The sequence below is a fragment of the Drosophila subpulchrella genome, chromosome X (genome assembly GCF_014743375.2).
Source record: "Drosophila subpulchrella strain 33 F10 #4 breed RU33 chromosome X, RU_Dsub_v1.1 Primary Assembly, whole genome shotgun sequence".
Lineage (NCBI taxonomy): Eukaryota > Metazoa > Arthropoda > Insecta > Diptera > Drosophilidae > Drosophila > Drosophila subpulchrella.
The window spans coordinates 19,969,439-19,984,414 of record NC_050613.1 but is presented as its reverse complement, the minus strand read 5'-3'; the positions used below and the strand labels follow the sequence as shown (position 1 = coordinate 19,984,414).

The 14,976-nt window shown below is 38.6% G+C and overlaps 1 protein-coding gene across 1 annotated transcript; it reads left to right on the top strand.

Annotated features, from left to right (window-relative positions):
* The first annotated feature begins 1,818 nt into the window (after positions 1–1,818).
* Positions 1,819–12,031, top strand: LOC119557047. Its single transcript, XM_037869593.1, has 4 exons — positions 1,819–1,971; positions 3,516–4,577; positions 4,638–4,822; positions 11,808–12,031. The coding sequence occupies exons 2-3, from the start codon at positions 3,651–3,653 to the stop codon at positions 4,749–4,751; spliced, it is 1,041 nt and encodes a 346-aa protein (XP_037725521.1). The 5' UTR covers positions 1,819–1,971; positions 3,516–3,650; the 3' UTR covers positions 4,752–4,822; positions 11,808–12,031.
* Positions 12,032–14,976: the final 2,945 nt, after the last annotated feature.

The following is a 14,976-nucleotide window of genomic DNA, read 5'->3' as shown; positions in this document are numbered from 1 at the left end:
AGATTTCATGTATATTGTTGTTTTATTCCTTGGACAAATTACTAGTGACATCACTATTAAAATCATAGCAAAACTATTTCTAACTATTTAGTTTATTGTAAAAAGTATGTGTCTCATAGTAACATCCATGTAAATAAGTATCAGAAATATAATACAAATAAAAATGATATAAAAATGATTTTATAAAACAACAAATTGCATGGGTAAACTACTATTTTTGTGGGTGTTACCAATTTTTAAAATAATAATAAAATAAAATAGTTCATTTCGCATAGACTTTTTTTTGCGTGCACTCGACTTCGAAACGGCAATGACAGTGTAGCCGTACTTTACATTCTGCCTCCGCCTTAGTAGGTCAACAAAATTCCGGACAATGGCCTTTCGCTTTCGTCGGCGACTGCGGCGTCGGCAGCGACGCTGGCAGCGCTGCGGCTGGCAGAGCTTCGAAATGTAAATAGAAGCTAAGGCAAAGTCGTTGGCGCCCATCGCCCACCGCCCACCGCCCGCCGCCTGCCCCACCCCCTTTCAATATGGCGACGGCGACGCGACGATGAACATGAAGATATTTCAGTCGCCGCCGTGCTGCAGTTGTTTTTGTTCTGCCATTTTTGTTATTGCTGTTGTTGTTGTTGTCGATGGCGTAATAGGCGCATGCAGATGTATTAATGGGCATATACATAGTCGAAATTCCCCACTGGAACTTCCCCAAGTCCAAGTAACTTGAGACACTAAACTTAATAAATAATAAATTATGTGTATTTACGCTAGGGGCCAAGAATAGCTTTCATTTGGAAGTGTGTAATGCACAGAATCACTAATAAAGAAATTCTTATGAATTGCTCCAAGCTGTTTTCTTCCACTTTGTCGTATTATAAAGGAATAAATATTGAAATATAACATTTAGATGTTCATATAATCTGAAACTGAAATAAAGCGATCATCAATAGACGTCGGAAAATATGTGTAACCAATTTTTTAACTTATTGTTGGATCAGTAATCAGTGATCAGTTCTGCTGAACGCTCATGATACATTACGACGGCAAAAAAGTAAAATATGTTGCTCAAAGACTGCTCTAACATGTTTTTAAATTGGTCATACGTTATTTAGCAATCACTTTATAAACAAATTTTATTTATTAAAACAGGCCTGAACAATGGTAAAAAAATTAAATTAATTGATAGTTTTTTAATTATAATTCTATTAATTCTTATCGATATTTCACTCATTGTTAATATTAATAATAATAATATTTGTACGCTTTTTGCGTCATGATTAGTAGTCATGTGCGTTCAGCAGAACTATCGTAAGAATCCCATCAGTGATCAGGTATCATGTTGTTCTGCTGAACGCGCCCAATTTTTCATAAAACCGTAGTTTATTTTAGCCCTAATGCAGTTATAGTTTTATACGTTTAGTTTTAACCATTCAAGATTCGCAAAAAAAGGGATTTAAAAAGTAATAATTTACAAATAACACGACCTATTTGTTTTGTTCTTTTTCGTAAATAGAAAGCTTACTTTATGATACGAGTATTTATTAAATAATGTCAAAGTCAAAAAAATATAACAGGTACAATGTACCTATGTATATACAAAGTACATTTTATATATAAATTAAATAATTTGCATGCCTGTGATCAGTACTTAAAAAAATCACATTTTCAAGGAATTCCCCTTAAAACTCTTGAGTGTTACGTAATCCAACACTAATTAATACTGCTGTCTTCCGTTTTTGAATAAATACCAGCTTGTAGATTTAGGTCCTAGCCCACCAATCATGTTGGCCATGATTAGGCATATTTAACTTTCATTTGACAACGGTGGAGTTGTCCGTAGCATAGTTCAGTTCGATCCAAAAACCCTTAGCGTTCACATCTCTTCTCCGGAAAACAAGTGAAAAAATAAATTCAAAATCGAGTGAAAAAAAAAAAAAAACTACACAACCGAATCACAAAGTGGAAACCCCTCAGGTATGTGTGCTATGTAGGTTAAAGGGCAGCGTTCGTTGCACTCGCAGACTGAAGGACAGCAGCCCCTGGTGGGTGGCGGTGCAATGGGTGGTGCTTCCTGTGCCTGGTTTGGGGTGGCCTTACATAAAAGTTCAGTGGGGTAACGGGGACGGGACGATGTGGAAATGACGTCGCCACCCAGCGAAGTCACGGACTTTAGAGTGTGCCTCAAGAGGCGGCGACAAGGGGCAGAGCACCACCCATTGCACCGCCTTCTGGCGTCTCGCCTCCTGGCATTGCATATTTATGAGGCTACACGTGAAAAAGAAAATCTTTTCATAACTTTGACGTTTGAAGCAAAATTATTCAGGGTTGCTCAATATAAGGAAATTCTAAAGATGGCGTCTAGCAATCTTTTCTTTCTTTCCCATTTTCCTTCTTTCTGTTCTCCTTTCCTCCTTTCTGTTCTCTTTTCCTACTTTCTTCCTATATTCCATTTTAAATGAATGCCAATTTTTGTTCTGTTTGGCATTTGGATTTTGTTGCTAATTTTTGTTTTGTATTACAATTTGGCCATACTAAAGCTAAAGCTCTTTTCTGGCATTTTTTCTTTCCTTTTCCTTCCTTTTCCTTTCCTCCTCTCTTGCTATTTTCCACATTCCATTTTAAATTAAAACCCTGCTGTAAAAGGAAATCTATTTTCATAGGCTTGGTGGCAGTTTTAATTCATTCATTTATTAATCCTTTCTTTCTTTCCTTTTTCTATCTTTCTTCCTTTTTTTTCTTCCCTTATTTCTTTCATTTTTATTTCCTTCCTTTTTCTTTTTTCTTTATCATTCTTTCCTTCTTTTTTCTCTTTCCTTCTTTTTTTCTTTCTTTCCTTCTTTTTTCGTTCATTCCTTTATTTCTTTCCTTCTTTGTTTCTTTCTTTGCTTTTTTTTGCTTTCTTTCCTTTTTTTATCGTTCTTGCCTTCCTATTTTCTTCCTACATTTCACTTAAAATTAAGCTCTCTCAAAATTAATGCTCATTTTTAATTTGGCTTGTATTTTATATCTTAGGTTGTATAAATGTATGTTCATAAAACGTGCTGCTGATTTTTGTTATAGAAAATTTATTGCACAGAATTGGAGGCAACCCTAAAGCTGTCATTTGGCAATCCTCTTTCCTCCTTTTTGTTATTTCCCCTTTTATTTCCCTTTTTCTTTCATCTTCTTCCATCCTTCCTATTTTCTTCCTCTTCTTTTTGCTCTTTCTTTTCTTTTTTTCTTTTCTTCCTACATTCCATTTTATATTCTCCTTCTGCTGCATGACGAGAACTATTTCTACAGACTAGGTGGCAACACTGCAACTGTCATTTGACAGCCCTAAAAACTTCTTGTCATTCTAACTTTTTCATTCTTTCATTCCACAACTCGCTTTTCATGCGACAACTTGCATTTTTTACGCCTTCAATTTAGTAAAGTGAAAATTAATATTATTATTAAATATTATCGCGTGCAATGCAAGACTTTTACAGCATTTGAAGGTGTAATAACTTTGTGCTTTTGATTTGCTGTCATTTCAGAAACACGTGGATTCAGATACAATTCGCTGTAAATTTGTGGTGTTCCCCGAAAAAGCAAAGCTTGTTTTAGTACAGATTCGACAACCTTTTGCGCAGCCGTCACTACTTTCGGAAAAGACAGGTTAATACAGGAAGATGCCAATAATGACCGCACGTCGCCAGTCCCGCCAGGGCAACAACAACAACAATCGCAACACCAACCTTGGCAACCTCAACAAGATCGACGAGGGAGGAGCCGGAGATGTGGCCCGCCGCGAGGAGGGGGAGGATTGGATGGAAATGGTGCAGCAAGCGCCGGACAATGTGCACATGCGTTCGAGCTCGATGGCGGCGGTGGTCAACCGGGAGCGGTACAACCGCAGCCGCAGTGTTCCGGTCAGGAGGGGCCCAATGCGTCGCACTCGACGCCTGAACAGCTTGACTGTGCCGACGATGAATAGCTTCTTCCACGATTTGGCCCAACGCACCAAATCGACCATTGCCGCCAACGAGGGCATTGTGCTACTCTATCTGGCCCTCATCCTGGTGCCAAGCATCATGGAGCTGGGTCCACGCATTGAATTTCCGGCTCATTGGGAACAAACGGGTATCTTCTGCTTTCTGAAGCGCCGTCGTCTCACCATGACCTTCACTGGCAACGCGTTGCGTGTTCTAATCCGCTCCTGCATTGGCGCCATTATACCGCTGATCAGCATGCTGACCATGGAGAGTCCAGAGCAATGTAAAATGAGGATTCCCCGCGAGGAGGGACCAGATATGGAGGTGCCCGTCAATCTGAATATCTACTGTATCAATCTATTGCCTTACATACTCCGCCTGAAGGCCGGATTCTGTCTGTTCGTCGGCGACACTTGGATCGCCTATAGCGATCAGGTGCTCACCATCGCCGAGACGTTCAACACCTGGCGCATACTGGTCTATCTGAATCAGATTATGCAGCTCGTCTACGCCTTCGAGCTGTTGCTCCTCATGATCCAGGGACTATTCGGTTTGATTCAGTCCTATCGCATCTTCAAGAAATTCTCCGGCAAGGATAACTACCATGTGCCGCAGTTCGAGGACGTAAGCTTGTGTGGTTACATTGTGTGGTTCGTCTTATATTGATTAATTTCCATTCCACAGTTCGGCCTGAAGAACAGCTTTTGGTTCAAGCCCAGCAGGCACACCATTGTCGTTTACCACGCCTTTAGGGAGCGCGCCTGGGCCTATCTGCAGCTGCACGCCCCACACTTCTAGATTCTATAAGGAGCCCCAAGCTCAAGTTCTGCCACTGACCAAATTCAAAAGGCAGGAAATTCAAATTACACGTGAGTTGGTTGAAAAAAAATAGTATGAACAATTTTTAGAACAATATAACTCTTGAAAAAACTGTCATAAAAGTATAAAATAATATTTATCAATCGATATAGCCACAATAATTTATTTTTTATATTCATTTTCATATGTTTTCATATCAATATTAATAACGGAAAACCAATTACTAATCTTAACTAAATATCACCATCGATTTCCAACTCAATCTATCAACTTACGTTAAACTTTCCATTTGAAAAATGAATTGAAGCAATAGCTTTTTTTTAACTCACCTCACGTTACTCCCACTTTGGAAATTATTTATGGCGTTGCTGCTAGTCTTAAATCGGTCTTTAGTTCGAACTTTTGGATTTGTGGTTGGATTTATAGTCGATCTATATCTATATAGTCTATCTATAGTAGATGGTTTAATAATGTTTATATCAAGGCCGTCAATTTTCTCATTGACAGGTTGACTTTGCAAAAGCACAAAATGTTGGTGGCTGTAAAGAGAGGAAAAGAAAGGGTTTTTCTTAGTTATAATTAAAATATTTGTAATTTTAGATGCTTTATATGTGGGAGTTACTAAAAAACTTTAGTTTCTTTGGTTGCTGTCATGACTTCGCCTTTAGCCGATACCCCAACCAGCAGCGCACTTTATGTTTCATAACAGCGGCACAGATGGCGCCAGCTAATAGTTGAGTTTCTACGCTAGATGGCGCACTGCCTTTGTTGTGATGGTTCTCTTAGAAAGAAATAGCAACTCTTAAAATGCAGTCTCTTAGTTGTTTGCTTTACTCTCTTTGAACTCAAAGAGCGAGTCTCTTTTCTTAGGGCAAGTTGTTGTTGCGTTGTTTGTGTGTCAATCGGTTTCATTAACCCCAACGATATTTGTATGTGTTGTTTTTGTATGGCTGTATGCGCCGAGGCAGCGCAGCGGCAGCGAAAGGTCAACAAAGTACGTTTCATGGACACACATGCATTTGTGGCCTCCTCTTTTTACTACTTTTCCGTTTTGATGCATTTGTTGTGATTTGTTAAATTGCTTTTTCCTTTTTTTTTTGAGTTTTTTTTTGTACTTGGGATATTTGTTAAATTTCAGGGTATATCTTTCCTTGAATATTAATTTAAAAATTAATACGGTTGTAAACTTTTAATCTCAACATTTGGATATTTGTTAAATTTAGGGTATATGTATCTTTGCTTAAATATTAATTTAAAAATTACAAATACAATTGTAAACTTTTAATATCAACATATGGAAGATCAAGTTTTTTTAAATTAAAATTATTTTTTATGAAGAACCAACAAATAATTAAAATTATAAACTAGCAAGTATGTTGAGCTATGGTTATATGGTTTTATTTAATTTATAGTTTTGCAGATAGCATGAAATTTTTCCCATTTTTTTTTATTTTGTTTGATTTTTTTATGTTTCTGTTTATTTTCCCCTAGATGGGGAATGTCCCCTATTGTTATTACAACGCCCACTTGTGCAATCTTGGCACCTGCTTTCTCCGCTCGCCACAAACTCGGGGTCATTGCTTGGAATTCTATTCCTCAGTCTTCCTCTTAGTGCAGTGCCATTCCCGGAAAGTTGAATCACATCGTGATTCCAACTCGGATATCCCAATATGTTGACATAATTTCAAATTAATTATTGACTTAGTTGCGATTAAAAAGAAATATGTCTCGACTATTTCGATCCAGTTGCCACAGTAAACAGCAGAGGTTTTTTTTATATGGGCCTACCATATTGAACATGCACTTCATCTCTGTGGCAACTGCAAAAATGCGGAAGAATATGTAACGCAATGCAGTGGGGCCAGGCATCACCAGGAAAACGGAGAAGAGGGAAAAAATAAATAGAAAATGAAGAGGAGTCGGTTGCAAAACGAAAACAAAATGAACTGCAAAGTCTGGCGATCGCAGACGGCTAGAAAAATAGAAACCGAAGTAGAAAAGGGGGGTGCCTTTGGAAGAAACCAAGGAATGTTGATAGTTTCGGATTTAAGTAATCATAAATTTGGTAAAGTTACATTTTTTAAGAAAAAAGGTCCATGAATTAATGCCCAAATAAAAGAATTAGATCCCAATATATGACAGATGCTTTGAATGATTCCTTGGATATATACATTTTTATATTTTAATTTTAAGCGGCAGATTAACTACATAATCCCCATTTACAAACACTTAATTAAAAATCAAACCATGGAACCTTTAATGTCACTGGACTTTTTCCGAGCACCCAATAGCGCTGTTGCAAAACCTGTTTCCAGGCAGGCCAATCCAATCGAACCCCAACCCCGAGGCAAGTGCAACAACAGTTGGCCGAGGGCAGGTTCATCCTGTGGGGCATATCCGCCACCCTGATCCCGATTTGTCCCCCCTCCCGCTTCCCTCTTGAAAAAGGACGGAAAACCCAAACACCTCCTCCCTGCAAACTAGACAGAGAGCACACAGCAAAGCACTAAAGGCAAAGCCAACCGGGCGAATGCAAATAAAAATAGATTTTTCTCGGTATATAGGATAACGACCACCAACGACCCCAAAGTTGGGACGCCGACGTCGGACGGTGACGTCGGACGATGGGACGATGGGACGCCAACGTTCTCGGGCAACGACCGGCAAAAAACAAACGCAAACGCATCCAAAGTTTGCCTACCCCCAGACGTAGAAGCAGAAGTTGGCTCCTCCGCTTGCTCGCTCTCTCTCTCGCTCTCTGCTTCCCTATAGCCCTCTCGCTCTAGATGTTGCTCGTTAGGGTGGACCACTGCCGTGGATATCCTTGTCCTGCCAATCCAATATGATATTATTAAAATAATAATTAAATATTTAATGATGCAGAAATGATCTTAACTTTATATCTTCAATTCCTGCCAATCCAATATAATAAAATAATGATAAAATGTTTTATGATGCAGAAATGATCTTAATAACATTCTATCTTTAGTTCAATTCAATTCCAGCCAATCCCATGTAATATTAAAATAATAATAAAATATTTAATGATGCAGAAATGATCTTAATAACATTCTATCTTCAATTCAATTCCTTCCTATCCAATATAATATTATTAAAATAATAAAATATTTAATGATGCAGAAATGATCTTAATAACATTCTATCTTCAATTCAATTCCTTCCTATCCAATATAATATTATTAAAATAATAAAATATTTAATGATGCAGAAATGATCTTAATAACATTCTATCTTCAATTCAATTCAATTCCTGCCAATCCCATATAATATTAAAATAATAATAAAATATTTCATGATTCAGAAATGATCTTTACATTCTATCTTTAATTTAAAATTTCTTTAAAAAATGCGTTTATCTGGAAATGCCTTCAATAAATTAGTAATTTAACGAGTATTTTATGGATTAACAAGTTATTTGCTAGGAAGCTTCTCCCAATTCGTATCCTGTACGCATAAATTACAAAACATGGAAAAACGTTTATCAAGGAACCTAAATTAGAAGAATCTGAGGCACGCACCACCCTAATGCTCACCTTCCCTCCATTCCTTCCGTGTGTTTGTCAAAGAGAGAGAGAGAGCGCTCTCTTTAGGACCCACACACACTCGAACACACACGCACACAGGCTCGTAATACTTCGTAGGGGTTGCTGACCTCTTCTCAGGGTCGCCGAAGGTTGTTGAACTCGGCAGCGCGCGCTGTCTGTCTCGCTCGCTCCCGTTCGTGACCGGCCCTTGTCTGTTGACGAGGGTCGTCAGTGCGCTCCCTACATCGGGAACCCCTCCCCCTCGCACCTCCCCCCTCCCCCTATCGCTCCTTTTTGCGGCCTGAAATGTGTGCTGGTCGTTGGCCTTTCCTTTCCTTCCTCGTTCGTCGCCCCCTCTCTGTCGCTCCTTCGTGACGTAATGTGGCAACAGGGCATTCCCGATTGCCGTTGCCGCTCTTCCTCTTCCCTTGGGGCACCTACCCCCCACCCCCAGCCCGCCCATTGTTGCCGCTGCTTTTTGTATTCCCATTTATTCAGCTTTTTTTTTTCTTTTTTTTTTTGTATTTAGGGGAAGCGAAATGTAGGGCTGCCGCTGATGCACTCTGCCTCTGCCCGTGTGTTGGTGCATAGTTCAACATTGTCTGAGGTTAGGGTTGAATGCTCGACGGACACGGACACGGGCCGCTTTGCTCCGCTCTTTTCTGGTCCCGAGCCAATGCAAACCACCTATTACGGCGGAACCCAGCACCAGCCAACCCCAGTTAATGTTAATTGCAATCTGCAGTTTGCGACACGTTTTAAAGTGAAGTTATCGAGTTATTCGCGCCTGGGATACTCCAGCCACTTGTGTCTGTGGACGTTGCTCATGTTATTTTGCATCAACGAAAGTTGTACTTTGATGCACCTTCTGTGTATCAAAGTTTATCCTATCGTTGATGGGATAAATTAATGATTTATTCAATTCTGTGAGGTCATAATAATAACTAAGCCATTAGAAAAGTTAGGAAAGTAACCAAAGTAACTGGGTGTATTTAATCGAAACTCTATATTGTTAAGGATTCACTAACTTATGAGTAAGTTTTTCATTTGCGAGGGTTTACTTAGATAACTTTTGGATAGCTTGTGTTAGAATTAAGATAAGTAATCGGTTAGTTTTGCTGGTCGTAATCTTTCGATTTTGTCAGTTCAATGTTGTTTTAAAAGAACTTCAATGAATTATTCAATTCTATGAGGTCCTAATCATAACTAAGCAATCAGAATAGTTAGGATCCAAAGTAGCTGAGTTTATTTCTTCCAAACTCTATATTTTTAAGAGTTGACTAACTTAAACATTGGTTTTCCCAAGTTTTATAGAACAATTATTACCACCTTATGAGCAAGTATTTCATTTGGGAGGGGTTTACTTACATAAGTTTTGGATGGCTTGTGTTGGAATTAAGAATTGGTAATCGGTTAATTTTGCTGTTCGTAATCTTTCGATTTTGTCGGTTCAATGTTGTTTTAAAAGGAAGCTTCAATGACTTATTCAATTCTATGAGGTCATAATCATAACTAAGCAATCAGAATAGTTAGAATCCAAAGTAATTACATATATATTAGCTTTTCCACATTCTACAGAGCACTTCTGTCTTATTGGAGGATTTACTTACATAAGTATTGGAGGGAATTAAGAATAAAAATGATTTTAAAAAGAAACTTCAATGAATTATTCAATTCTATGAGGTCATAATCATAACTAAGCAATCAGAATAGTTAGAATCCAAAGTAATTACATATATATTAGCTTTTCCACTTTCTACAGAGCAATTCTGTTTCATTGGAGGATTTCCTTACATAAGTTTTGGAAGGCTTGTGTTGGAATTAGGAATTTGGTAATCAGTCAATGTTTCTGCTCGCAATCTTTCGATTTTGACACGAGGCAACAGTAACTTTTGGTATCTGATTCTTCTAGGCCTTTAGCACTCCCTGCCCCCTTCAACCGCCCCCCCTCTCTTTCTGCTCATTCCTGGCATTTTCTTCACTTTTCGCTGTCGCCTGGTTTATCAGTCGGATGATTGGCGCGTGGTTAGCTTTTATCGGTCATTCGCCTCCTCCACCAAGTGTGAAAGGGGGTGGGGGAATAGGGGAGAATGGGAATGGGAATGGGAATGGTAATGGTAATGGGAGTGGGAGAGGGAGAGGGAGATGAAGATAAGGAGGAAGATAGCCGAGTGGGGGGGGGAGTGGGCGGACGGAGAATCTAGGAGAGTGCGTAGTGGTCAGCAATGCGTCACAATCAATCACACGCAGAGAGAAAGAGAGGGAGAGGGAGAGAGAGAGAAAGCGTGGGGAGCAGGGAGAACAAGAAGGAAAAAGCCATGACCGTGAAGTTTAACGCCCTCCGGGCAATGTTAACGTCGACTTCGCAGCTGGCAGCGCTGCCGTCAGTCCACAATCCACAATCTGCAAGATACATTCCACAGCGCCACCTTTGGCGTTCCACTTCCAACTGAAGTTCCCATTGAATTTGAATGATTTATACAATTTTCTTAGAAATATACAAATTTTCAAGTTTTTGGCTAAAAGCTTTTCTATTTATTTGCATTGGAATGTCCACTTTCCTATAGTCTCACTACCACTTTCCAACCTGTTTTTTAATTATTACCCAACAATTAAATGTCCTAAATTTTGTCTACCAATTTTCTTGATTAAATCTTAAACAAAAGTGATTAGTACTGAAATAACTTGGGATTTTGTACAACAAATTAGGAAATTGATGCACAAAGGTTGTTTTAAATTTGTTTAGCCTAGTGATTTTGCGGTGCGTGTTTGCGAAGAGGCCAAAATTGAATGCTTTCCTTGACGCATGACATCCCCCGACCCCGCCCCTGCCCCTGCCCTTTCCCTACGCCTTTGTCTTTGACGCCGGCAGAGGCAGCGACTGCGACTGCGGCGTTGTCGTTTTTGTGGTTTGACATTGAACTCGAAATTGATGCGCACCGCTGAGCAAATGCGTTGGCCACCACCCCACCCCTCTTGGCCACTTCCACCACCCTATCTTTGGCAACACCACCCACCCACTCGCTAGCCCTGTCTCGCTCTAGCCAGCTCCATCTTATTAGCCATTTCGCTTTGCCATCTTTTTCCGTTTTATTTGGCTTTTGGTTATGGAGGGCAAGTTCAGTGAACTTTCGCATAGAAAGCGCGCAGCAGAAATCTGTTTTTTTTTTTTTTTTTGAGGTTTTGACTTTCGAGCTTGCCGAAATCTAGGTGTTTGCATGGGTTTTGTGAGATAGTGTGGGGACCGAAGGCGTGTGAGTGTGCTTACAATTGGCAAGTGGAAAAAGGCTATAAATCGTTTGTTGACCACTGGTAAAAAATCAGGAAATTTAAGTTACCATAAAATGTTATATACAAATTCCACATTGTTTTCTATTAGTATTTTTTTTATTATTATTTTTTTGGTATTTTAGATACAGCTCTAATATTATAATTTTAATCACTTTATAAAAATGTATTTAATTCAAATACCTAAACTTTCTCTTTACAGGAAACGCTGGCAACGCTGGATGCTGATATTGATATTGATACTGGCACACTAAACAGGGGATTGGCCTAATTTGGCCAAGGGACCTAACTATACTAATGCTAATCTATTCAAAATGATTTCCCCCAGAAAAGGAAGAGGAAATCATTTCGTACTTTTTTTTTGGATGAACGCGTTATATTTACACATATATTTATACATTATAAATAAAATAATTATGACCCATCCAGCTAGCAACTCTTTTCATTGCCAAACACATCAATCAGAGTCTTAATTATATAGTTACGATCATGAGAGATTTCATATTTGGGCAGGAAGTATGCTTTGTGAGAAATTTCGCTGAAAATGGCCAAAAGATAAGGCCATAAGTAGCAGACTAACGGAATCGGTGCGTGTACATTTTGTTTTTTTTATACTTTAGTTCTATATGCTCCAAATACATACGTACTTAAAGAACCGAATTAAGTTCATAAGCGACTAAAGAAAGAGCAACAGCAACAACAACATCAATGGCAAAGCTTAAGAGCGGCAACAACAGCAAAAACAGCGACGACCAATTTTATGAAAGTCACAGTCAAGGTCAACATGCGTGCAAAGTGGGAGCGAGATGGCGAAATAGCTGGCTGAAAGAGAGAGAGAGAGAGAACCGCGGATCTTTGTTGTTAATGTGTGTGTGGGGGGACATTGGGGTGGAACTGGGTGGCTATCTAAAACCATTGATAAGTTTTGGGTGCTATAGTTGGTATTCCAATAATATCACTCATACGCCATGTTGTATTTATAATGAGAGCATGGGAAATCATTTTTAAAATGTATCTTTTGCATTAAAAGGTGCGCATTATAGCATTAACTTAGTATCAATCAATTGGTCCACCCCATGGAGCATACGTACTTTGCATCTCACTTTGCTTTCCATCTATGATAAGCGCACAAAGAATATCTTATTCGCACGAATGCAAAGCACAGGCAAAGGAATGTGCGTGTGTGTGTGTGGGTGCGGCGTCGGCAGCGATCAACAAGGAAGTGCACACAAAAATCGAAGTAGCCAACAACGAAAGGTAAACTCAAAAAAAAAAAGGGCAACAATCGCAGGTTAACAGCGCGGACCCAAAAGCAGGCAAACAAACGAAATCAAATCAAAAGTAATAATAAAAAAAAATGACTCACTTGATCCCCACGGCACACCAACACTGGCGCAAGTGCGCGCACACACAGATACAAAATGGCTAGGTCGGTCGTTCAACCTGAATCGCGAGAGCGAGAAAGAGAGAGTAAGAGAGAATTGTTTGGGTTTTGGTTTTCGTTTTTTCTGCTTCTTTTCTTCAACCGGCCGGTTTCGCTCTCTCGCTCTTTATTTCATAACGCTTCTGGTTTCAGCTTTTGTTGTTGCGTTTGTTGTTGTTTAGGGTTTAATGACATTGCCGGTTCTTTTTCTTCTTCTCCGTCGTCGTTGTTGTTGTTCTTATTCTTTCCTCCTCTTTCTTTATATTTGTATTTTTATTCGTACTCCCTATGGTTGTTGTACTTGTTATTTGCGGCTTGTTTATTTATTCTTGCAAGGCAAATACAACTACTACAGCAACAAGAACTACAGCAACACTCCACTTTGCCGACTGTACAGTGAGCACAAATGTGGCAATAACAGGCAGTTCCAATGAGCTCCACACAGCCCATGGCCTCCATGGCCCGTCCAGGCGACCAAAGTGTGCAACTGAAGGAAAGCTGAATAGCCACACTTTCCCCGTGAAAATGGTCCACCCTACAGCGTTTTTTTTTTGCCAGTTCTGATTAATGATTGGGAACTTGAACTTATACATAGTTCGGTATAAGTTGGCTCCATGATTTTCATATTTATTATTTTAGTTAAAAAAAAATTTTTTTTAAATATTAAAAAGAATAATAATAGTAACTAAGAAACTACAAAAATTTGATGTTAGTCATTAATATTAATTAAGTAAGTGAAAAAAATTGTTTTAATAATCTAAAATTAACAATAATTTAAAAATATCAACTCAATGTGACTAGCGCGATTATTATAAGTGTGCAGTTGTAGCGCTGGGACATAAAAATATAGTTAATTAATTAATAAAACCGCGCTTTAAAAAATCTAATAAGCCTCTAAATATTTTTAGTACTTAAGACAGTGTTCTAGGCCACCTGTTAAACTAAAAGTAGGTTTCAAACCTTATAAATTCCACTTATTTCGAATGGAATATTTTTATTTGTCCAAATTTTTGTGGAAAAAATGCAATTGACGCATTTGTTGGGTGTGCAACGGCTGCAACTTTCTGCTGCGCTGTATTTTTACTTTTTAGTTGTTTTTTCTGTTGTTGTTGCCTGCCCCCGACGACGCACAGTGGCGCCTTTGACCAGAAAAAGTGCAATAAATCAAGTTATTGATGTTGGCCTAGAACGTTTGAAAGCACATCATTCGACAGTAAATTTATATGCGATTTTAAATATGTGCAAAGGTGGAAAAATAAAATTTTTTAAAATCAATTTTCTGTAATAATTTTTAAAAATAAACTTGAAAAACATACAATATTTAAAAATTGTAAAACCAATATCTCCTAGTATTTTTTTTTTTTTTTGAGTTGTAAGTGTATTTCAGTAAAGAGTACTCTCTGTTTCAATAACTACATTTACGCAATAATTTTTTGAATTTACTCAATAGATTCGAAAGATATGATTTATTACCACAAAACAGTCAATTGGCACCACTGTGCGACGCTGCTTTGCTTCCTCTGCCGACGCCGGCAGCGCAGCTGTGAGGTTTTATGTCTTTTGCTTTTGGCTTTGCTTTTTGCTTTTTGCTTTTTGCTTTTGATTTTGCTTCTGCTTTTGTTTTAGCGCGCTCACAAATGTGTGTTAGTTGGCGGTCATTCACACTGAACGTGCCCTTTTTGTTGTTGTTTTCCTTTTGGTTCGTTGTGCGCGCTTTCCGCGTGTGTGTGTGTGTGTGTGTGTGTGTGTGCGTGAGAGTATCTGTGTGCAGCAACTTCAACTTAAACTTGACGTTTAACATTTTTGAATTTTTTTCGTATCTTTTTTTCCAAATCTTTTTCGTATATCTTTTTTTGTACCTTATGAATATGTGTGAGAGGGAGAGGGATGATTTTTTGTTCCATTCGCATGCAGTTCAATTTGCATTTGAGCTGGAATTGACGTCATT